Below are 21,120 nucleotides of genomic sequence, written 5' to 3'. Positions count from 1 at the left end.
GCATCAATTCTTCTTCAGTCTTCCTTATTCATTGTCCAGCTCTCACATGCATATGAGGCAACTGAAAATACCATGGCTTGTATCAGGCATACCTTAGTCCTCAAGGAGATATCTTTGCACTTCAACACTTGAAAGAGGTCCTTTGTAGCAGATTTGCCTAGTGCAAAAAAATCTGATGTCCTGACTGTTGCTCCTATTGGCGTGGATTGTAGAACCAAGCAATATGAAGGCTTTGACAGCTTCAATCTTTTCTCCATTTATCGTGATGCTGCTTGTAGGTCCAGTTGTGAGGATTTTTGTTTTCTTTATATTGAGATGTAATCCATACTGCAGACTGTATTCTTTAATCTTCATCAGTAAGTACTTTAAGTCATCCTCACTTTCAGCAAGCAAAGTTGTGTTGTCAGCGTATCGCAGGTTGTTAATGATACTTCCTCCCATCCTGATGCCACGTTTTTCTTCATATAGTCCAGTTTCTCAGATTATTTTCTCAGCATATACATTAAATAAGTATGTTGAAAGAATCCAACCCTGACACACTCGCTTCTTGATTTTAAACCATGCTGTTTCCCCTTGTTCCATTCGATTGACAGCCTCTTGGTTTACTCCTCATGAGTACAGTTAAGTGTACTGGAATTTCCATTCTTCTCAGTGTTACCCATAATGATCCACACAATCAAATGCCTTTGCGTAGTCAATAAAACATAAGTAAACATCTTTCTGGTATTCTTTGCTTTGAGCAAAGACATCAGCAATGATAACCCTTGTTCCATGTCTTCTTCTGAATCCAGCTTGCTCTTCTGGAAGTTTTCTGTCAATATATTCCTGCAACCATTTTTGAATTATCTTCAGGAAGATTTTACTCATATGTGATATTAATGATATTGTTTGATAATTTTCACATTCTCTGGGGTCAACTTTCTTTGGAAAGGGTACAGCTATGGATCTTTTCCAGTCAGTTGGCCACGTAACTGTCTTCCAAATAGCTTGGCATAACCGAGTAAGTGCCTCCAGCGGGGAACCCATTTGTTGAAACATCTCAGTGGGTATTCTTTCAATTCCTGGAGGCTTTTACTTTGCCAGTTCCTTCAGTGCAGCTTGACTTCTTCCTTCAGTACCATTGATTCTTGATCATATGCCACCTCCTGAAATGGATGAAGATTGACCAGGTCTTTTTGGTACAGTGACTCTGTGTATTCCTTCCATGTTCTTTTGATGTTTCCTGCATGATTCAATATTTTACCCATAGAATCTTTCAGTATTGCAACACAAGGCTTAAATTTTCTCCTCAGGTCTTTCAGCTTGAGAAATGCTGAGCGTGTTCTTCCCTTTCTGTTTTCTAACTCCAGGCTTTTGCACATTTCATTATAGTAATTGGCTTTGTTTGCTTGAGCTGCTCTTTGAAATCTTCTGTTCAGCTCTTTTATCTTATCATTTCTTCCATTTGATTTAGCTACTCTCCACTCAAGGGCAAGTTTTTGAGTCTCTCTGACATCCATTTTGGTCTTTTCTTCCTTTCTTGTCTTTTTTTTAATGACCTCTTGCTTTCTTCATGGATGATGTTGTTGATGTCATCCCATAATTATTCTGGTTTTCAGTCATTGGTGTTCAAAGCATCAAATCTGTTCTTTAGATAGTCTCTAAATTCAGGAGGGATATATTCAAAGTCATATTGTGGCTCTTGTGGATTTGTTTTTATTGTCTTGAACTTCAGGTTGAATTTGCATATGAGCAGTTGATCATCTATTCTACAATAGCTCATGGCCTTGTTTTGGCCGAAGATATTGAGGTTTTCTATCAGCTCTTGCCACAGATATAGTCAGTCTGATTCCTGTGTACTCCATGTGGTGATGTCCATGTGTATAGCCATTATTTGTGCTGTTGAAAAAAGATATTTGCAATGAATGAGTCGTTGGTCTTGCAAAATTCTATCATGTGGTCTCCAGAGTTATTTTTATCACCAAGGCCAAATTTTCCAGCTACTGGTAATTCTTTGTTTCCAACTTTTGCATTCCAGTCACCAGTGATAATTAACACATCTAGATTGTATGTTTGGTCAATTTCAGACTGCAAAAGTTGATAAAAATCATTAATTTCTTCATCTTTGGCTTTGGTCATTGGTACATAAATTTGAATAATCATAGTATTAACTAGTCTTCCTTGTAGGCGTATGAATATTATCCTATCTCATTGACAGCATTGTACTACAGGGCAGATCTTGAAACATCCTTTGTGATGATGAATGCCATGCCATTCCTCTTCAAACTGTCATTCCCAGCATAGTAGATCATGTGGTTGTCTGATTCACAGTGGCCCAAACCAGTCCATTTCAGCTCACTTATGCCTGGGATATCAATCTTTATGTGTTTCATTTCATTTTTGATGACTTCCAATTTTCCTAGGTTCATACTTTGTACATTAATAATGTTCCGATTACTAATGGATATTTGCAACTGTTTCTCCTCAAATTGAGTCCTGCCACGTCAGCAAATGGAGGTCCCGAAAGCTTTACTTTATCCATATCATAAAGGTTGGATCTGACTACTAGTCAGGTATTATTTATTTTAACAGTGATTACTGTACATTAAACAAAAAACAAACTCCCTACCCTCAAGTCGATTAGACACATAGTGACCCCTCCTTGGATTCCCAAGTGGTATCACTTCAGAAGTAGATTGCCCAGTCTTCTATCCAAGGAGTGACTGATGGGTTTGAACTGCCCCTTGAGGTTAGCAGTGAAATGCCTTAGGCACTGTGCCACCAGAGCTCCCTCTGTACATTAGGCCTTTTATAAAAATTATTTCAATTTAGACCTCCCATCAACCCTACAGGGTAGGCATTATCATCTTTATTTGACAGATAAGGAACCTCAGATTCAGAGAATCTATGTGACTTGCTGTAGGACCTAGCACTATTCATATGGTTCCTGATTTAGTTCCAGTTTCTTCTTTGCTATGTTGAAAGGATAAATAGTTTGACCTCATTTTGGATTTGACCTTAGATTTTGGGTTTAAGATATTTAACCTTAATTTGGATTATGCTTCTATAATGGAAGCAGAACTAGACCAGGAATCAAGAGATCCAAACTGTCAGTTTTTTTAATTACTTTGGGGTAAGTTACTTAAATATTTTATATTAAATACATTCAAAATATTTGGCCACATTTCTGCTAAGGTTTATATGTTAAATATTTTTTTCTTTATGACTTTAATCTTTGTCAGAAGAAAGAAATTTCTTTGAAGTGTTCCAAAAAGGTTTTTTTTTTTTTTTTTCCTTAAAAAAATCCTGTTTTAATGTTTTGTTCTTTTTCCTAGTCATTCCTACACTGGTCAAGATTACAGTACTCAGAGAAATGCTGGGAAGATTTCTTTAGATCAGATTGATTTGGTAAGCATCAGTCATCCTTTTAAACCTAGACTTTTGCCAGTGGAACAAACTTAGATCTCCTTTGGCCAAAGATTTGCTTTTGGTGGGGAATGGGAAAGAATGTTGTTTTATTTTGGAAGAAAATTCCATTTTTTAAATCATAGGAAAACTAAATTTAATCCCAAAATTACTTGTAGTATGATAATAACAGAATTTAAGCAATTATTCCAAAGGAATACTTTTAAGTAATGATAGCTAAATGAACTTTAGGTGTTTATATTTAAATACCATATACATTTAGAAAAGGAGATACAGAAAACTCTAAGTATAGGCTTCCATCACTGGGTTGCCACTTGGTAAGTGGATAGCGTATTTCAACTTCTTTTCAGTTGGTGTTGTCAAAGTACAATGAAGGATAAGCATATCTTACTAGAATTTGTAGAATTTGTTTTTACTATATAATAGAATTTTCACTCCATCCAAAAAAAAAAAAATACCCTGCCATAAATAATCTTTATTGAGACAATTACCAAATTATTTATACTAACTTAAAAATACACTGAGATTTTAATGCTTGGAAATAAGTTATATTAAGGTAAGGAGAAAGATAGAAAGACAGTGCCAAAGGGACAAGGAGGCCACATCTTCTGACCTCCTCTAACTGCAAAAGAGGAAGGCAGAATCACCATCAGTAGCCCAAGGCCTATTCCTGTGAGGCCAGACATTCTGCTTCTCTCCAGCCCTTTCACTAACCCTGACACCAACTGTTCTTCCCACGGCACCCAGTACCTCTCTGCTGGGTTCAATAATTCACTGCAGTGGCCACACAGAACTCACAGATTATGGGGTTTATTAGGGAAGCACCAGGCTACAATTCAAGTTCAGGAACAACACACAATCTCTCTCAGCCTGCTGACTCTCAGTCAACAGTCTCTCTCATCCACTCTCCCAGCAATGCAAGTCTCTTGGTGTCTCTCTCAGCAATGTGTGTCTCTTAGTGTCTCTTTCTCAGCAGCACGTGTCTCTCAGGAAGGCGTTGCTCTTAGCAGCACAGTCCTTCTCTGCCAGCAGTCAGAGAGAGACTACTGTCTGTAGGAGGCCTCCTTTTGAGCCTGGCAGAGTGGCCAAGCTAGCCAATCATAACATCAGAATCCTAAGCACCTGAGAGGAAGCGAACTTCCCAGAACATTGCTTTGTGCCACGCCCAACAGAAATACCCCAGGTGGATAACATTTACAATCAGGAGCTCCTCAGTTGCTTACAGCACAGCAGATTCCACCACAGAGTTTACAAAGACTTATGGCTAGTAAGTGATTTACTACATCCAGACAGTATGAGATTTGAGACTGGAATGAATTGTTTTCTTATTTGAAAATTATAATTGTTTATAGTCAATATATCTAGTAATAGCAGTAGGATTGCATACCTTACACAATTAATTTGAAACTTGTTCTTACATGTTCTTACATGTCCTTTAATTTTTTCAAACAGTATGCTATCTCTAATTGTCTTCCCTCCTCATATGATTGTTAGGTACTTTCTATTATGTGAATGATTGGAAGTTGATTCTGTTCCTAATTCTGACTAGATGTTTTCCTTATATACAAACAAAAATGAACTTGGCTGGATACTGTGGAGGGATGTAAAAGTTTAATCATTAATTCATTTAGTGAGTATATACAGAGCCCATCCATTATGTATCAATTACTGTGCTGTAAATACCAAACCAAAACCAAACTCGATCCTGTTGAGTCATTCCTACTTAAAGCAACCCTATAGGACAGAGTAGAATTGCCCTATAGGGTTTCCAAGACTGTAATCTTTACAGAAAGAGACTGCCACATCTTTCTTCTGCAGAGTACCTGGTGGGTTTGGTCTGCTTATCTATCAATTGGCAGCCAAGTGCTCAATCACTGTGCCACCAGGCTCCTTGCTGTAAATGTGAAGGTGAACAAATAGAAAATCTCCCTTCTTCATGAACCTTACTTGGGGAGTACCATTTAGTAAATAAGAAGTGAGCTTAAGTAGTGACTGGGGTCTTAAAAGCTTTTGAGTGGCCATCTAAGATGCATTGTCTCCTCTCATCTGGAGCAAAGAAGAGGGAAGAAAATCAAAATCATTTGGAAAAAATGAGTCCAAAGAAAGATGGACCATGAGTACCTCAGCCTTCACGACCCTGAGACCAGAAGAACTAGATTGTGCTCAGCTACCAATCCTGACTACTCAGAAAGGGATCAGAAGTGGAGATCCTGGATAGAGTGGGACGAAAAATATGGAACAAAGTTCAAAAACACAAAAATGACTAAAATTACTGGTTGGATAGAGATTGGTAGAACCCTCGAGACTATGACCTTGGGTTATCCTTCAGGCCTGGAAAGGGACTCTTTCCATGGATTGGCTCTCAGCCCAACAGTAGAAAGACCTAGAAATAGAACACTTACCCCAGGGACATGCATCCACCTACCCTAGGGCATTTCATCCCATCGATCAATCAACCATGAAACATCAGAAGGGCAGCATTCACAGGAGGGAAAGCTGGACAGACAGGAAGGCATAGCTAAGAAGGGCACAGGGAAGGAGTAGTCACAGGGAGGAGAGCTTTCTATGGTTGGGGATTATAATTGGGCCAAATGTGCTGAGAGTAAAACGAATCTGCTTTGTAAATTTGCACCCAGATCACAGTAAAAAATTTCAAAAAAAAAGAAATAAGCTTTGTAACGATAAATTATTATAAGTATAATGTAATGATCATGGCTGTGCCTGAAACCCTGTGCTAAGTGATTCAGATGTATCTTTATCTAGACCTCTTCTAACCTCTATATTTGTATCTTCTGATCCTCAGAACAGTTTATCATTTGCATACCCCTTGATATTTTAGATTTCTTCTCCAAATGTTCCCTTCAGGCTTTTCTTCTACCTGAAATACGGCTCTCTCAACAACATTGTTGTCCCTGTGGCCCTCTTCAAGTAGAAAGGGTGCTTTTTCTTCCACATGTTGTAGTTGCAAGTTAAGCATCTTCCTTGATCCACATTGCCACTTTCAACCCATTTCTTTACTTTCCATTGTCAGAGCTCCAGCTCCTTTAAAGCCCATGTAATCACACTGTACCATCTGATATCTCCAATTGTTGCTGCTTTCTTTTTCCCCTCAATTCCCCTTATTCATTGACTTTCATACCTGGCTCATGCCTAGCGGTACTCTGTTATTGTTCTTGGCCTTTGCAACATCCATTTTGATAATCTCATACACTAGCCTTATATAATATCTTTGCTTAATTTCCACAGTTATTTTCTGTCTTATTTCAACCAACTTTAGATCCTCTCAAACTGAGTAAATATACCATATCTGAAATACTGATTTTAAGCATACAACTTTTTCATACCCCAAACTTCTGTGACTCTTTCTTTTCTCTCACACTTTGAATCCAATCAAAAGAAATTTTGTTGGTCCTGCCTTCCAAATATATGCAAGATCTCGCTATTTCTCCCTGTTTTGGCTATTTGTATCATGAAATTATCATTGGGGAAAACTGGATAAAGGATATATGATATCTCACTGTATTATTTCTTGGAACTGCATGTGATCCACAATTGTTCTCAAAAGAAAAAGTTTAATTGAAATAGACAAAAAGAAAGAAACAGGTGTAACAAATTTTAATAGCTTTTACTTCATCTCGTATATTAGAACTATTATCATTTCAACATGTAATCAATATAAAAATATTAAGCAAAAAAGTTCACCTATAATAGTGACAATAGAGTAATACTTACTATAGTTTTTAGTTTTATTCCAGTTAGATTGAATTTGCAAAATCAACAGATATTATGGGGACCTGGTAAAACTTCCACATAATCCCAAACTGGTTTTTCTTGTAGCTTTCTACCAAATCTTTCCCACCCTGCATGCGTCAGTTACATAAAGCCTTGCGGGAAAATCACCATCTTCGTCATGGAGGCAGAATGCAGTACGGCCTTTTTCTGAAGGGCATTGGTTTAACATTGGAACAGGCATTGCAATTTTGGAAGCAAGAATTCGTCAGAGGAAAGATGGATCCAGACAAGGTAATTATGAGAAATCGGAAATGTTGCTGTAGTTTTAATTTGGTCTAAACTCCTCAAAGTCTGCTTTTTGAATTTGCTCTTTGAGATGTAGTTTAAAATTCAGCAATAACTGTCTACAATTTTGTTTAGGTAATAGACTCATATATTTATTAACAGTTGTTAAACCAAAAATTGGAAAAGTTAATTTAAGTCAAAGGGTAAGGTTGAAACTGCAGTCTAAGATATAAAGTGCTGCTTAAATGAAGCATCCTCTCTTTGTAGATATATTGACAGTAATACTTATAAAGCTGAAATTGCTTTTAGAATTACATTTCTATAGAATGTATATGTATACACAAATAGACATACATGATACCATTTTGAAGACTAGGAAATACTGAGAACAAATGAAGTGAAGATTTTCTATTGCATTTTACAGAATTGTTTATGAGCAATTAATCACTGTAAATCTTACTTAAACTAATTTTAAGCCTATCTATAGGAGTCAGGGGAGCTCTGGTAGCATAGTGGCTAAGACACTTGCCTGCTAACCAGACGGCTGGCGGTTCAAACCCACCAGCCACTCCTCGGAAGGAAGGTTGGGCAATCCTACTTCCGTAGTGATACTGCCTCGGAAACTCAAGGAGGGGTCGCTATGAGTCAGGTGTGACTCAACGGCACATAACAACAACAACAACATAGGAGTCAGATTCATATTCTTACTTTTTTTTTTTTTTAAATAGTGCCAGTGAATAATATTATTTTAGAAATATGGTTTCTTGTCCTTTCTATGCCATGGTACTGTAATATAAAATAAATTTTTTATTGTTTATTTCTTGGTTTACTTTCCTCTGTTGTTGTTGTTATGTGCCGTCGAGTTGGCCCCGACTCATAGCAACCCCTCCTTGGGTTTCCAAGGCAGTATCACTACAGAAGTAGGATGCCCACCTTCCTTCTGAGGAGTGGCTGGTGGACTTGAACCTCCAGCCTCTGGTTAGCAGTTAAGTGCCTTAGGCACTATGCTACCAGAGCTCCTTACTTTCCTCTAGGAAAGATAAATAATAAAAGAAATAATATTTACCGAGTAAATATTATAATGACACTTCATTATTTCTCTAGCTGTGTGCTTTTTTAGAAGTTCACATCCTTCTTTAATATATTATAAAAAGCTCTGATAGTTTTTTGTAAATTTAAGAACTCTTTTCATTGATAATTATCCATGGAAGCTTAAATAATTCATATAATAGGGTTTTTTTTGAACACAGTTTTGAAAATATTTCATCTTCTCTTTTATTTTAAAAGTAATAAATTCTGATTATAGAATATATAAAAATTGAAAAAATTAGCTGTCATCTCCCATTCAAAAACAATCACTGTCATTTTCACCTTTCTTTCTAGTCTAAATAACTCTGTGTTTTTCTCCCCACATTTTACATGGGCATTACATTGTGATCATTTTGCCTGTTGTAGTCTTTGAAAATATCATAATATAACATCCTTTGAAAGTGATATAATTTATGTGACCGTTACCCTATTATTGTACATTTGATTTTATCTGATTTGCTCTGTCATAGATGTTACTGCAACTGGTATCTTGGGTACATAAATCTTTCATTATAATTCTAATTATGTCCTTTGGATATACTCACCAGGAAATAAGATCACCTTGAATATATAGAGAGTTTTAAGTTTTTGGTACATTCTATGAAATGACTGTTTACAAAAGTTTGTATTTTAATTTAATTTTATTTTTGGTGAAAACAGACATAGCAAAACCTGCTTCCATTCCACAGTTTCCAGATGCAATGATCAATGACACTGGTTACATTTTTCACCTTTTATCAACATTCTCATTATTTCTGTTCTAGTTGTTGCACTTCTGTTTACTTCATTTCCCTGCCCCATGACCTTCTCATCTATGCTTTAAAATAGTGGTTGACCCTGTGGTCCTATATACCAAAACTGAATGAATGAATGAATGAATCTATGTAATCTATCTGTGTGGTCTTATATAGATAGTTTTATTTTATTCTATTTTAAATAGAAGCAAAATACTCAAGGGTGGCAGGCTTTACTCTTTGGGCTATTAGATTAAAGTGACTTCAGGAGATAGTTTCAATTCCAAGTTTGAAGAGCAACTCAGGGCCATAGTCAGGGCATCCTCCAGACTTAATACGTCCAGTAAGTCCAGATTCTTTACGAATTTGAAGTTCTGTTCCACATTCTTTCCCCATGTATCAAGGTTCATCTATTGTGTCTCTGATTAGAAGATTCAGTATTAGGAGCCAGACAGCATCTAACTCCTCTGCTCTCAAGGTGTCAAAGGCAGTGGTGTATACAGACAGTTAGTCTTGCAGTCCAATTCCTTCTCTGATTCTTGAGTTTCCTTCTTTCTCTTTTGTCCAAACAAATAAAGACCAAAAGTTGTATCTTAGAAGGCTGCTTGTAAACTTTTAAGAACCCAGACACTACTCACTATAATGGGAGATAGAACATACTATGCCAGTTGCCTGGATTGTCCCATGAGACCATGGTCCTATTTATAAAAGCTTTTAAATTAGATCCTCATCAAGCTATGTGAGATTCTTATTCTACCATTGACCTTGTTATGTATTATTACTTAAATTTTATTAAAAAATATTTTTAGATGGATAAAATTTTCTTGAGGTAGATTACTTCTGAGCTAGGGAGAAGGTTAGGCAGTTAGTTGGGGAGTGAAAAGAGCATTTTACCTTGGTTTTTGCTATAAGCTAAGTAGAAAAATGAAAGAAGAGAGAAGGGAAAACCAGCATATAGAGATACATAAATGTGAATACTAAGCCTCTTGCCTTGGACACCTGCTCACTGACTTTACCTCTTTTATGTAACTGTAGGATAGCCTGTGTATCAATGTCATCAACATTTAGTTTTCTTAAAACCTGTGTGTTTTAAAAAAAAATAATAATTATATATAGGATTTTTATTTTCCAATGTAAAAATCATTTTCTTCAAAAACTATTGTAAAATAAAATCAATAGACAATTTCTTAGCTTTCTAGATAATATATAGCAGTCTCTTTTCATTGGCTTATTTTTGATTATGGGAAATATATTATTGTTACTAAAAATCATAAATTACATTTATGAATTACTGTAACTGTTTAGTGTTCTGTTGTTAGAGTCTGTATTTGTAAATATTTTCTTTCTCAGTTATGTCTTCCCTTACACGTCATTGAAATGTAATATGATTTATCCTTTACTTTATTAAAATGTTCTCTTCCATTTGATCATTGTATCCATTTTCTACAATGAAAAATATCCTTAAGAGGTGTAAAGAATGGATGGTTAAGATTACTACTTGTGGAGAACATTTATGACGGATGAATATTAGTCTTTTTTTTTGAGGTGGGGGTAGTGTTCTAATAAAGACCTTTGCTGTTGAACTTTGGTGTTAATGATCTGGAACAATCACTTCTGTTTAACTGTTTATTCCCTGCCAGTGCAAGAGAAGTGATGTGGTGATATAGTTCATTTCAAGCAGAATTCTGTTATTGAATTTCCCAATTGACTATAATGTCTGATTTCTTTTTCCTTAGGCAAGGGTAACTTATTTGGATATACTGCCATGTGCATGAGGAAAAAATAGGTACCTAGCTGTTATTTTTGAGGCAACAAAGGACAGAGTATCTCTAACATGTTCCAGGTTTAACATTACTGACATCACTACTTTCCCAAGATACACTGTCTAGACCCAATGGTCCTATCCGCTAGCTCTTTTCTAATGCAGCTCCATTCCTCTGAATTGATTGCCTAATCAGTGTCTCTCTCTTCTTCCTATCTTCCCTTGCTTATGCTTATTGCAGGCATTTATTTAGTCTTTTCTTCCTTGTTGGAATATTGTCTTTCTAAAGTTATACTTTCTGTTGGAGGAGTATTTGTTCTCTTTCTTCTAAAATAATCTAAAACTGTTAAATTGGTGTTTTTAACAGTCATTCTGAGTATAAATATTAAAGCAGCATGCCCTTGTTGTTGTTGTTAGGTGCCCTCGAGTCGGACCCAACTCATAGCTACCCCTCCTTGGGTTTCTGAGGCGATATCACTACAGAAGTAGATTGCTCAACCTTCCTTCCGAGGAGTGGCTGGTGGGTTTGAACCGCCAGACTTCTGGTTAGCAGTCAAGTGCCTTTAGGCACTACGCTACCAGAGCATGCCCCTAGATAGATGTTAATCTATCTAGCTTAATCAGTTTTTCAATTGTAATCTACACAATTTTTGTTCTCTGTTTTAAATATTTTTGAATAGTAATAATGTGCTTGTGGAAGCCACTTAGGGTTCTTAAGCTTATTTTTTTTTTAATTAGAAATTTGATGCATTAAGTTAGTCTTGCTTTGCATGTAAACAGTAGATACCTATCTATAACTTCTTCTGAGTTACTCATTTTTATTGGTTATTGTTTCTAGTCTTTCTGCATCACTTTCAGACTAGCATATATGCCAAGAAACCAACTAATACAGCTCTCAGTTTCTTGCTACCAATTATGCTCTTACGATTTTTGGCATTTATTTTCTCATATTTATTCATTTATGTTCTATGATCTACTGAATTGGAACATAAACTATATAAAAGCAGGTAATTTGTCTCTCTTCTTGTTCTCTGCTATAAATCTAGCATATAGAATAATGCTTGACTTGTAGGCACTCAATAAATGTTTATTAAATGGACTAAATAATAAATCCCAATAGAAATAACTGCTTGGCAAATCAGAAAATTTGGTTTGTTTTTTCTCCAGTTTCCTTCTCGTCAAAGCAAAAATACAATTGTTGGTTTCATGTGCTGCTTTTCCATTTATGTTGTTGTTGTGATGTGCCCTCAAGTCAGACCCAACTCAAAGCAACCCCTCCTTGGACTTCCGAGGTGGTATCACTACGGAAGTAGATTGCCCAACCTTCCTTCTGAGGAGTGAGTTTGAACCGCTAGCCTTCTGGTTAGCAGTCAAGTGCCTTAGGCACTATGCTACCAGAGCTCCCTTTTCTATTTATAGTGAACTTAAAACTGATTAAACCAAACATTTTGGTAGGACCTGAAATTTACAAAAGGTGTGATAACTTTATCAAAAGAAAAAAACCAAACTCACTGCTGTCAAGTCCAATCCGACTCATAGCAACCCCTCCGTGGGTTTCCGAGTATCACTATGGAAGTAGATCACCCAATCCTTCTTCCAAGGAGGATTTAATTATAGTCAGTGTGAATATTTATGACGTATTGAAAGTTTTTAAAATAAAGCCCTTTTGGTTATTCTTGTCAGTTGGCAGTGAAGGGATGTTTGAAAATTGATTGCACTTAGATTGTCAGATAGGATGCTTTTGATTTGTGAATGGTGCTATAAGAAATGTTTGAGGTTCTGAATGTCTTATTCCTTAAATCATTTTCTAAATTCTAAAATAAATGCAGCTATGCTTTATGCAAATAAAATTATTTATTTAACCATAGTAAAGCTTTGTGCAGGTTTTTCTTTCCTCTAATTATAATTTACATTTCAGTCTTCCTGGGAAAAAACCTTGCCCTGTATGCAGATAAAATTAATCAAACTTCTGTTAAAAGCAAGAGAAAACATACCACTAAAATACTCTTTCACTTGGAACTTATATATTAAATCACTTCAGCCACTAGTTTGTTAGGAATTAAATTGAACTGGGTAATTCTTCTAATAAATTCAAAGTAATGTGTCTCTCAGTCACATTACTTACTGTGTTGTTCTGAATTGCTTTGACCTAGTTCTATTGGATATTAAATACAACATAGATCGTGTACCTTTTATATAGCTGAAATATCTCTCCCTGATGATAACACACTTAAAAGCCTACTATGTGTTATTATAATTGGGTCAAGGCATATTTAGCACTGTTTAAAAAGCTTATCTTTTGTCCCAGAATCTGACTTGCATTATGATTTAGGATAGACTTATGTCCTTAAAAATTACCTGCCAAAGGATTAAATATTTGGCTACTGAGACATGTATATATGAAGCATATTTATAACTAGACTTATTATATATTTTTTTTTAAAGACCAGTAGTTGTCTTGGGATCTGGACCTGGACCAGCATCAACATCTTCTGGGAACTTGTTAGAAATATAAATTCTCTGAATTAAACTCTGGGGTGCTACCACAATCTGTATTTTAACAGGCCCTCTGGGTGATTCTGATGCACACTAAAGATTGAGAACCAATGTTTTAGATACACTCCTTACAGAAAGCTAAATTGCCTTATTACAGACACTCAGTAAGATTTGTTGAATGAATAACTGGATAAAGAGTTCACTGAGAAACCCCCATTTGTCTGAGACTTGAGGGATATATGAGAGATTATAAATTGATAAAGGAGTGTTTGAAGGGAGATAAAGAGTTGTGGGTGCTCATTCCCAGTGTCCTTGATCTTTTCAGTAAAGTAGGCAGAGAGATCATTTACCAGAAGAATTTGGTAAGATGAAAGTTTAAGAAAAGTTGAAGAGAATATAGAATAGCACTTCCAGGGAATATATTGAGTTAAACAATGCTTACTAAAAAGATTGTTAAGGTCCAGAATGATTACAGTTTGATCATTTCTTGAGTGCCTAGCATATGCCAGGCACTGTAATTAATACTTTACATATACTGTCTCTGGAGCTCTGGTGGCACAGTGCCTAAGGCATTTGACTACTAACCAGAAGGTCGGTGGCTCAAACCCACCAGCCGTCCGCAGAAGGAAGATGGGGAAATCTACTTGTGTAAAGATTTACTGCCTCAGAAACCCAGTTAGGGTTACTGTGATTCAGAATCAACTTGATGGCAGTGTGTTTGTTTTTTTCCCCTTTTTTTTGGTACACTATCTTAAGAAATCCTTTTGAAATTCCTAGGAGATAGATATGAATTATGTCTAGTTTACTAATGATTAAACTTCACTAGGTCATAAATTTATAATTGTCCATGTCAGCGCTATTATGTTGCTTTCTCTAGCACTGTCCTGAGGCCTTATAGCAGAACCAGAGAGGGCATAAGGTAAAATTATTCAGGTTTAGGAATTGGCAAAGCATACATGCTGTTACTAAATCCTTCCAATGTTCCTTGTTTCATTTAATCATACAACAACTCTGTGAGGTAAATATTGTCCTCATAGTTTAATGAGTTTTTCCAAGACAGCAAGCCTGGTACATGATCAAGCTCAGATTTGAACCTAAATCTATTTTATTCCAAGCTCTGTGCTTTTCTCATTTTTTTCAGGAGGAAGGTGAGGCATGCTATTTAGGTTAGCAATGGTGTGACCAACTATGTAAACTTGACATAATTTTGAATAGAGGTTTTCAGTTCTATATTTAATTCCCAGAGTCTCAATAATATCTTCTTTAAAATGGGAGCAACAGTAATGCCAGCAAAAACATTGCAAAGAAGTAAGTATTAATGTGAAATACTATGTAGTTAGTAATAATTTCAAAACTTTGATAAAAGGTTTATTGTATAACCATGCACATATTTTCACAATATATTTAGTTTACTAATTTATTATGCTAATTATAATTGGCTTTATTCTTTATTTTTCTTAAAGGAAATTTTGTTTTGCTTAAATGTTCATTTTAGTGATTTCCTGGGAAAGTAATTTATAGTATTAATTTCTTGAAGTGGTCTAATCTTTGTCACTGTTGTTAGACAGCATGTTTAAAGGTATCCTTCATAGTTACTTTGGTGCTCTAGTGGTATAGTGAATAAAGCATTTGGCTGCTTACCAAAAGGTTGGTAGTTCAAACTGACCAGCCACTCCATGGAAGAAAGAGGAGGCCATCTGCTTCCATATAGACTTAAAGTTTTGAAAACCCAACGGGGGTCACTATGAGTTGTAATCAACCTGGTAACATTGAGTTTGGTTTTTTGGTTAGCAGTTACTAAGCTATGTGGAATACCTATTTTTGAAGTTTTATTATAATAAGATTTCTGTTATTTTCTCCAAAATATTTTAATGCATAATAATGATATATGTATGTGAAGGATTTAAATCATTTCCATGCCTCTCTGGTGACTGGAATCCTAATTCTTAATGACACAGTATAAAAATTAATTTTTAAAACATTGACTTCAGCAGTTTGGCCTTACTTTCATGAATTATCAAGAGGTTGTCTAGTCACATTTTTAGTTAAATTATATATTAGGTTAAACCTGTCATTAGAATAAAATAGGTGTTTTATTCCACCCCCTCCCATAACTATTCTGGTAAAAATTAGATTTAGTAAATGTAATTGCTTTGGAGTTCTACTCCAAATGCTTTCCATTCTTAAATTATGGAAATGAGACAAAAAGTAGAAAACTTCAACTTTAATCACTCACATATAAATGTTATTTTCCCAGAGATACCTTATGTATTATGCTAATATAGTAATATATTAAGATGACAGTTTAACTAAAATTTTAAAGGGTAGGTCAAATATTTGTTGTTAATGTCAGTGTGTCTTCACTGGCCATGTCCTTGTATAAATTGACTCAGAATAAATTGAGTATGTACAAGTTCCAAAATGGATCACTCTTCTGATATTGAAGGATTTTTCTTTAAAAGACTTATTAAAGTTAGGAATTTTAGAGGGTGGGGGGACAAGGGGAAGTATATTCTTGGCTTTCTTTAATAATGCAGTATGTGCTTGTCAGAGGTCCCTCAGTGGTGCAAATGGTTTGCACTTAACTACTAATCTAAAGGTTGGCAGTTTGAACCCACCCAGTACCACCACAGAAGAAAGGCTTGGTGAATTGTATCTGTAAAGATCACAGCCAAGAGCACCCTATGAAGCAGTTCTACCCTCTAACACATGGCTCACCTTGAATCGGAATCAGCATGATGGCAGTGGTTTGTTTTTTGGTTTATGTGCTTATCACTTAGTACTTTCTACTACTTATTTTTTTGTTGTTTCTTTTTGCTTTTTAAAAACATTTCTTCACCACCTTTCCAGCTAGTTTACATCTGTGCAAAGTACGATTCACTTTTTAAAATAACTAAGCTATTTTAAGCATGTCTACATGCATTGCATTTTATAAAAAGAGCCTATTCATTTCCATGGTTGTGGGGACTGAGAGTGTGTGTGCTTTAATGGTGAGGTTGTTGTATGTACCACATTCAGAAAAGGAAGAATCCTAACCAATAAGGAATAGAAATATGTTTACTCAAGGGTGAGTATGGATGATTATTGTTTTGGACTGGCAAGAATGTCAGCTTGTAAGTGAAGCAAGGCTTTTGGAAGAAAATGAAACTAGGCTCTGAGAAGAATGAAGTACAGATAATCAAATTGAAAAATTTGAGTGGTGAGGATGATATTGATGAAGTAACTTAAGAAGTGGATTGCTTTTTGACTTAAGATCCCTAGAATAAGCTTGTAATTTTATTTTGTTCTATCTCAGACATGTCTAAGCTAACCTGTCTTTACCTGGCAGGGTGTGTAAAGAGTGTATTTCATTCATCTATCTATTGAATAAGTAGTTATTTAGTGTCTAGTGTGTCCCAGGCACTAGATACTAGAGATACAGCAGTGAAGAAGGTAAATAAAGATATTAGCGCTCTGGAACATAGATTCTGGTGTGTGTGTGGGGGTGAGACACTAATCAAAGTAAATAAGTAAATTATGTCTAAATTGGTGGTAACTGCTATGGAGAAAACTTTGCTGAGGGAGGATAGAGAAGGCTGGGTGAGGGTGAGTTGCAGTTTTGAACAAGATAGTCAGGGAAAAAATAACCCAAAAGATGATATTTTAAACACAACTTGTGTTTTACCCATGAGCTCTAGGTTTGTCATTGTTACTATTCATCTTATCTTAGTGGGCAGATACTACTGTTCACCATTTTACAATGAGGGAAACTTGAGGCCAGGGAAACTGTCTGAATCTGCCCAGAAACAGTAGACACTAGATCTCAGAATCCTTAGATGTTTATATTTTGGGAGGGAATTTAGCTACAATGCAGCCAAATCCAGCCAAAATGTAAACCTCTAAAGGTTTACAGAGACAGCATGCAACACTGGAGTGCCTTCAGAAACTGAAGCTGATTTCCAGTCTTATTACAAGGCTTAGGCAAACTAGCAGGAGTCAGGCAAAAAGCCATGGCTTGGTGGGCCTCATGGTATGCAAGGCCTAAACTAAACTTGCTGTAGCTGGTTTTAGGCCCTTTATTTTGAAGGAGATCTAGTTTTAAATGGTGCCCAGTTTTGTCTTTGATGACTCTAGGACTTACTGGGGCTGACTTCTTTCTCTTTGGTCTGATTCCTATATTATGAGTGAAGCAAGGCTGTTAATCACATGCAGGCAGTAGGTTCCTGTCAATTTAGTTAAGTTCCTAAAGTTAATTAGTTGCCATCGAGTAAGTTCTGACTCATGGTGACCTCCTGAGTATCAGAGTAGAACTGTGCTCCATGGAGTTTACAGTGACTTATTTTTCAGAAGTAGATCACGAGATCTTTCTTCCAAAATACCCCTGGGCATACTTGAACCTCCAGCCTTTTGGTTAGCAGCAAAGCATATTAACCATTTGGACCACCCAGGGCCTCCTTTCCTGAAGTGTGAGAGAGAGAGAGAGAGAGAGAGAGAGAGAGAAGAGAGAGAAGATTGAGGAGAAGAAAAGGTGTAAGGAGTTTCCTACTAAAAATCTCAAAAGAATTACTGGCTGTCTTTTTATCACCCACTGGAAAGGGACTCAAAAGGGAAATGATTGATATCTAGAATATAGTGTACATGTAGATCTTGATAAATTAATCCTTTTGGTTTCTGTATCTTCTAAATTTTCTGCCACTCTTTATCTGAATCCTTTTTATTGCAATCTTTTGTTTCTGCTTTGCGTTGGCTAAGATAGACTGTCCCTTACACTTCTTCAGCTCTCCATGTAGGTACCTAAATGCCATCCTCACCATCTAATCTTCACATAGATCTCAAAAAAGTGATATTGCAATGCACTGAAGTTCTAGCCCTATATCAGACAGGTAAGCTTTGCCACTACCATGCAACGAATCCAACTCTCTTTCCACCCAGCTGTCTTTTTTCCCCTTTTGTCTGTGTGAGAAGACTTTGTATGAATTAACCCTTTTTCCCATACCAAAAGCCAAACCCGTTGCTGTTGATATTCTGACTCATTGCAACCCTATAGGACAGAGTAGGGCTGCCCCATAGGGTTTCCAAGGCTGTAATCTCTATGGAAGCAGACTACCACATCTTTCTCTCATGGAGCAGCTGTTAGTTTTGAACTGCCATCCTCTTGATTAGCAGCCAAGCTCTTAACCACAGTGCCACCAGGGATCCTTTTATTTCCCTTAGTCTTTCGAAATAAACATTATGATGAAAATTCAATTCAAATATTCTCTATTATAATATTAAAACTCTGTACATAAATTGTATTTTATCCTGTTAGATTTATTTAGACTGTACAGTGGAAAACAATGCAGTTATCAGAATGAGTAAATATTTATGAAACAAAACATCATTAGCATTAGCTTAGGTAGTAGGTAAAATTATTCAGTTAATGCATATGTAAGAAGAAAGGTCAGAATAGTGAAAAAAAAGTGGTAATTCATTGGAAAGGTGTGAATTAAAAGACATTTTCATTTGTTCAAAATAGTTACTTTGTAATTTAGAGATAACAATAATACTGTAAAACCCATCTGAAAATTGGTTGGGCCAACTATTGCTCATTACTGTGACATTTTTAACTTATGTTATAGTTGGTGGTGTTTCTTCACCTACAGAGGGAAGAAAAGTGTATATTGGTTAATTTTCTTGGATGTGTTATTATAATTAATACTTTTGTTTCCACTGCCAGTTTTAAGATATTTAAAATTCCCTTGAACTTTGTTGTTAGGTTGAATCGGTTCTGACTCATAGCGACCCTATGTACAACAGAATAAAACACTGCCCTATCGTGTGCCATCCTCACAATCTTTGCTGTATCTGAGCCCATCATTGCAGCCACTGTGTCAATCCATCTTGTTGAGGGTCTTCGCCTTTTTCACTGACCCTCCACTCTACCAAGCAGGATATCCTTCTCCAGGGAATGGTACTTACTGACAACATAACCAAAGTAGGTGAGATGAAGTCTGGCCATTCTCTCTTCCAAGGTACATTCGAGCTGCGGTTCTTCCAGGACAGACTTATTTGTTTTTCTGCAGTCCCTGGTACTTTCAGGACTCTTCCTCAACACCACAACTCAGAAGCATCAGCTCTTCTTTGGTCTTCCTTCTTCATTGTCCAGCTTTCACATACATATGAGACAATTGAAATACCATGGCTTGGGTTAGGTGCACCTTAGCACTCGTTAGCACTTTAAAGAGGTCTTTTTGCAGCAGATTTGCCCAGTGCAATACATCATCTGACTTCTTGACTACTACTTCCACTGGTGTTTATTGTGGAACAAAGTAATATGAAATCTTTGACAACTTCAATCTTTTCTCCATTTATTGTGATGCTATTTATTGGTCCAGTTGTGAAGATTTTCATTTTCCTTATGTTGAGGTATAATCCATGCTGCACACTATAGTCTTTAATCTTCATCAGTAAGTGCTTCAAGTCATCTTCACTTTCATCAAGCAAGGTTGTGTCATCTGCATATCACAGGTTGTTAATGAATCTTCCCCCAATCCTGATGCCACTCTCTTCATGTAATCCAGCTTCTTGGATTATTTGTTCAGCATGCAGATTGAATCAGTATGGTGAAAAGATAAAATCCTGACACATTCCCTTCCTGATTTTAAACCATGCAGTATCCCCTCGTTCTGTTCAAATGTCAGCCTCCTAGTCTGTGTACAGGTTCCTCATGAGCAAAATTAAGGGTTCTGAAATTCCCATTATTCTCAATGTTACCCATAATTTGTTACGATTTACACAGTTGAGTTGATTTCTTGACTGCTGCTTCCATTGATGTTGACTGTGGATCCAAGTAATATGAAATCTTTGACAACTTCAATCTTTTCTCCATTTATTGTGATGCTGCTTATTGGTCCTCTTGAAATACAGATTCAGAAAAACAATCCAGGAATAGTCATTTTCATCTGTATATTTAGAGAATGTTACTTACTAACAAGAATGATCTCACTCAAGTAATTGAAGAAAAGATCATGAAGTCTTTCCTCTGTTTCTCCAGGAAATGTTCCATTCTTACTGTCTTTAAATGTGTATGTGTGTTTTTTTGTTTTTTGCTAATGTTGCATGTGCTCTTGCTTCCTGCTATATCTGATGTTACCACATGAAAGCTTTGAGCCTCCATTTCTTGCTTTGAGGTCTGGATATTCTCATTCTTTTGTGAGATTGTGGCTGTAGAAACACTACATTGTGGTACTTCGAATTTCAAGGTGTTGCACCACTTTGATATGGTAAACAAAGTTACCATATCACTTGGTAATTTCTTTCCTATCTATGGTAGTTAAGATTATGTGTCAACTTGGCTGGGCTGTGGTTGTGAGTGGTGGTGGTTCTGAGTGGCGTTATTCTCCATGATGAGATTCCAATCACCTCTGTGGGGGAATCTGCTGTGAGGTATTATCAGGGGAAAGTAAGCTGCCTTTGGAGTGTGGCTTGCTTCCAGTATATAAGGAGAAGCTTTGGGAAAAGTCTCTAGATTTTTGGCACACCTCAATCGTGTATTTGGCTGCATCTTTTATCTCAGTTGCCTGCTGTATTGCCTGTTAATCTTGAGATTGTGTCATATTCTACTTTGGGCCACTTTCTGTCCCCCATTATTGCTTCTTT

The 21,120-nt window shown here is 36.3% G+C and overlaps 1 protein-coding gene across 1 annotated transcript in view; it reads left to right on the top strand.

Annotated features, from left to right (window-relative positions):
• The window catches only part of PRIM2 (DNA primase subunit 2), a 500,367-nt gene that overhangs the window by 361,926 nt on the left and 117,321 nt on the right, over window positions 1-21,120 (top strand). Inside the window, exons 10-11 of the mRNA XM_007945630.2 lie at window positions 3,315-3,387; window positions 7,243-7,428. Coding sequence (XP_007943821.1) covers window positions 3,315-3,387; window positions 7,243-7,428 — 259 coding nt within the window. The remainder of the gene's footprint in view (window positions 1-3,314; window positions 3,388-7,242; window positions 7,429-21,120) is intronic.

This window comes from Orycteropus afer, unplaced genomic scaffold (assembly GCF_000298275.1).
Source record: "Orycteropus afer afer isolate SDZICR_OR568_19922 unplaced genomic scaffold, OryAfe1.0 scaffold00140, whole genome shotgun sequence".
Taxonomy (NCBI): domain Eukaryota; kingdom Metazoa; phylum Chordata; class Mammalia; order Tubulidentata; family Orycteropodidae; genus Orycteropus; species Orycteropus afer.
Note: the sequence above shows the minus strand (reverse complement) of the source record. Positions and strands in the feature narration are given on the sequence as shown.